General features: G+C 47.3%; 1 protein-coding gene across 1 annotated transcript; it reads right to left on the bottom strand.

Annotated features, from left to right (window-relative positions):
• Window positions 1-706: 706 nt before the first annotated feature.
• Window positions 707-1,543, bottom strand: LOC106685340 (spidroin-2). The gene has a single exon (XM_014427942.1). It carries the CDS (start codon window positions 1,541-1,543, stop codon window positions 707-709), a length of 837 nt encoding a protein of 278 aa, XP_014283428.1.
• Between the last annotated feature and the right edge of the window lie 1,983 nt (window positions 1,544-3,526).

The following is a 3,526-nucleotide window of genomic DNA, read 5'->3' as shown; positions in this document are numbered from 1 at the left end:
CGCCGCCAGCCCTCCGGATCCACTGGTAATCAGTCCTCCAGATCCGCTCACAGCATGGGCTCCCGATCCGCCCATGGTCCGCCTCCCCGATTCCCCCGCTCCGGCGCGGTGAGCCACCGCCCCACCCACGCCAGAGCGAGAGGTCGAAGCAGCACTCTCCATATCCATGGGTTCGCCAGCTTCTCTCTCTTCCCTTGGTGGAGGTCTCCTCCTAGTGTGGACTTTAACAAAGGCCTTCTTGATGTTGTAGTTCATCAGGAAGCCTCTGCCTTCTAGGAATCGTACGCTGCTTTCCGGGATCTTGAAAACCCCGTAAAAGCCAGCCTCCTCTTCCTTGGTGCCGACCAACGTCCATCTTCCAACGTCGGGCATCCTGGAGTTTTGGTAGCCAATTCTTCGAAGGAGAATGTCTGGCGCAACTCGCTCACCAGGGAAGAAAATTCCCACCCTGGTGGTCCTCTGGAGCTCATCAACGTTACCGGCGTGTAATGTAATATTATCGCTGATAATAACGTCTCTGATTAATATCGACAGCCAGTCCCTTCCAGCTTGGTTGTCGCAAATCACGATGCAGCCCCCGAGATGGTAAATAAAATTACTAAATTCGAGGTGTGCACCCCCTTGTGCCTTTTCGTCCATAATCCTAATCAGGCGTGTCTGCACCTCATCACTCTACTCACGAGTAAGCTGGACGGAAGGATAACCGTCAGGAACGTCTCATTGGTCCACCTCCCCTAGGCCTCTTTGCCGTAGGCGCAGAAGTCCCTGGGGAGGACCTTATCCTCTTCTCAGTGGAAGGTCCCGGTCCTGATGAGTTCCGGTCCCTGTCAACAGAGGTTGATGGGCCCGGTCGTTCATCAGTATCCTGGGGCCTCTCCCTTTGCCTCATATCAGCACTCCTGGTCGTTCCAGGTCCCGAAGGGTTCCGGTCCCTAACACCATAGGTGGAGGTACCCTGTTGACCTTCGGTATCCTGAGAACCGACCCTAGGCCTCCTTCTAGCCCTCCTGGATGGTCCGGGTCCCGCCGAGTTCCGGTCCCTATCAGCCGAAGCTGATGGGCCTGAAGGTCTCCCGGTATCCCGTGGCCGATCCAAGTTCCTTGGCTCACTCTCCGCACCAGAACCAGGTCCTGTAGAGCTCTGTTCCCTATCAACCAAAGTTGCTGGGCCCAAAACACTCTCAGTCTCCTGTGGTCCTGCTGTGGCTCTGTTGATCGCACGCCGCCTTCTCCTCATTGCGCCCGATCCTCTGCCATCCCTTCTTCTGGACTGAGGTCTGGGGGGAGTGTTTCCACTTCCCCCTTCTCTCTGCTGTGATTCTATATCACTCATCTCTTCCACAATCGTGGAAAGTGAGCTCAAAGAATGCCCTGGGAGTTCCACTGCTGGCCCTGCCAGGTCCGAAATATCTGAGGAGGACAAGTCCTCCTCATCTGGAAAAGGAAAAATGTAGAAAAGGTTATCTTCGTTCATTTTATTCCCACGAGAATGGGGGTTCTTAAAGGCACTGCAGGTACTACCCCCTCTCCCTGCAGCGGGCATTTGATACAATGGGGTGCGCCAGGTGCCCCAAGTGGATCGATAAAAGACAGTATATTTTTATACACCCTCTGCCATTCAGCCTCAGCTCGAGCTCCCTACGCCTAGCTTGGGTGTTTGAAGGGCCCGTCATGTCTGTCGTATTGTCAGACATGACAGACACCCGCCTCTGTCGTTCACGAGTCCCATCGGACTCCCCAGGGGGCACCACGTGGAGGTGACAGTAGGCGTTGGCAGGTATAGGGAGAACTGGGAATCCTCAGACAGTGAGTAGGGCACTCTGGCCTGATTCATCCACAAAGAGTGGGGGAGACACCATCTCCCTCTCTAGTCCTCCTGTTACCCTGCCCATTAACCCCGCCCAAGATACGGGATTTGAAGTTTGGAAGGGTATTAGAACTACGAATGAAGGAGGGAATTGAATTCCATAAGAAAGAGGAGCGGATGAGGAAAGATCTACCAAAAGCTGGGGTCGATGGGTAGTTACATATAAGTCTGAAGACCGTGAGCGGGTATTGCGGGAATGCACTGAAGATTTAAATTGAAGGATATCAGAGATGTACGATGGACGGCGGGATTGGATAATTTGGTAGAGGAAGGAAGCGAAAAAATATTTACGACGAAAGGTTTCAAAAGGAAATAGGCGACGAAGATAATTTAAACGTTTTAGGGTGGAGAAGGTTTGACGGAAAATATGGGAAACGTGTTTTTTCCAGGAGAGAGTTTGGTCAATAGTGACACCAAGGTTCTTAACATATGGATGGAATTGTATCGGATTGTTGTTTAGAAGTAAGGTTGGAATATGAGGAATAGTTTTCAGGAGGTGATTGGATCCTATTACGATTGCCTTAGTCTTCTCTGCATTCGGCTTAAGCATGTTTTCTTGTGCCAAGTGACTAATTCGATTCAAGTCCTCTTAGTCCTCTCCGTGAAAACCAATAGGTCAGAAGGTGGGACGGAAAGGTAAATTTGGAGATCGTCAGCGTACAAATGGTATTGAGAATGTTGGATAAGGAGGGGAAGGCCATTGATTTAGATGGCGAAAAGGGAAGGGGAAAGCGATGAACCTTGAGGGACACCACAGGTGAGGGGTCGAGTCATTGATGGTGGTATATCTGTAACCAATACGTACAGGTGGATTGATGAGGGAACGTTCTTCTTAAGTTTGAGAGTTGGTTTTTAACAAGGCGTTCTAACGGTTTTGAAAGGTTAGAGAGGAGAGAAATACGGCGGAAGTCATTAGGTGAAGAAGGATTTGGGATTTTATTTAATAGTCGAACTAAAGCCGTTTTCCAACGAGAAGGTAATGTGGCATTTTCCAAGGAAAATTGTATATATGATAAAGTATGGGGATAAGGACTGGGAGACAGGATTTAATCAACTTAACAGGAATGTTGTCTGGTACATGATCGTTGGTATGGGATCTTAGAATAGTGGCTAGTAATTCTTCGTAAGATATGTGGGAAAAAAAGAAGTTTTCAGGATTGAAGGTGTTATTTGGAATATCAGGGAAGATTGATGGGTGAGTAGCATGAAATGAAATGGTTGTTTTGTCACTCCCTAGCCCTATCCTAAACCTAATACTGAGACTTAGCAAGTCAACTTTACCAGTTTCATTAGCAGTAGTAGAGAAAGAAGTTTATTCATTCATGCTGCCCAAATACATCGGGTTGCCACATTACACAGCATACTGATCAATCCGTGATCGGACATATATAAATTACATATTTTTATATGATATAATATAATAGAAAGATAACATTTTTTTTCCCCACAGTATTCTTTTACAATTAATACCAGTTTACAAACTAAATACAAGCTTTTCAATTTATTCCTTTTTTTCTTTCCCTTCTATTTTACAACCCTTATTTCATTTTATCAACAAATTCCCCTATATAACAAATGTTAGAATATTAAAAATAATGAAGTAATAAATAAATAAAACAACAAATAAGATATGCGATGCATGCATGCCATCCCTCCTCT

The sequence above is a fragment of the Halyomorpha halys genome, unplaced genomic scaffold, assembly GCF_000696795.3.
Source record: "Halyomorpha halys isolate HHAL.00 unplaced genomic scaffold, Hhal_1.1 Scaffold683.1, whole genome shotgun sequence".
Lineage (NCBI taxonomy): Eukaryota > Metazoa > Arthropoda > Insecta > Hemiptera > Pentatomidae > Halyomorpha > Halyomorpha halys.
Note: the sequence above shows the minus strand (reverse complement) of the source record. Positions and strands in the feature narration are given on the sequence as shown.

Bases quoted from the DNA above. Each gene is read 5' to 3' on its own strand.
- LOC106685340 (XM_014427942.1), bottom strand. From the start codon at position 1,543: ATGCCCGCTGCAGGGAGAGGGGGTAGTACCTGCAGTGCCTTTAAGAAC.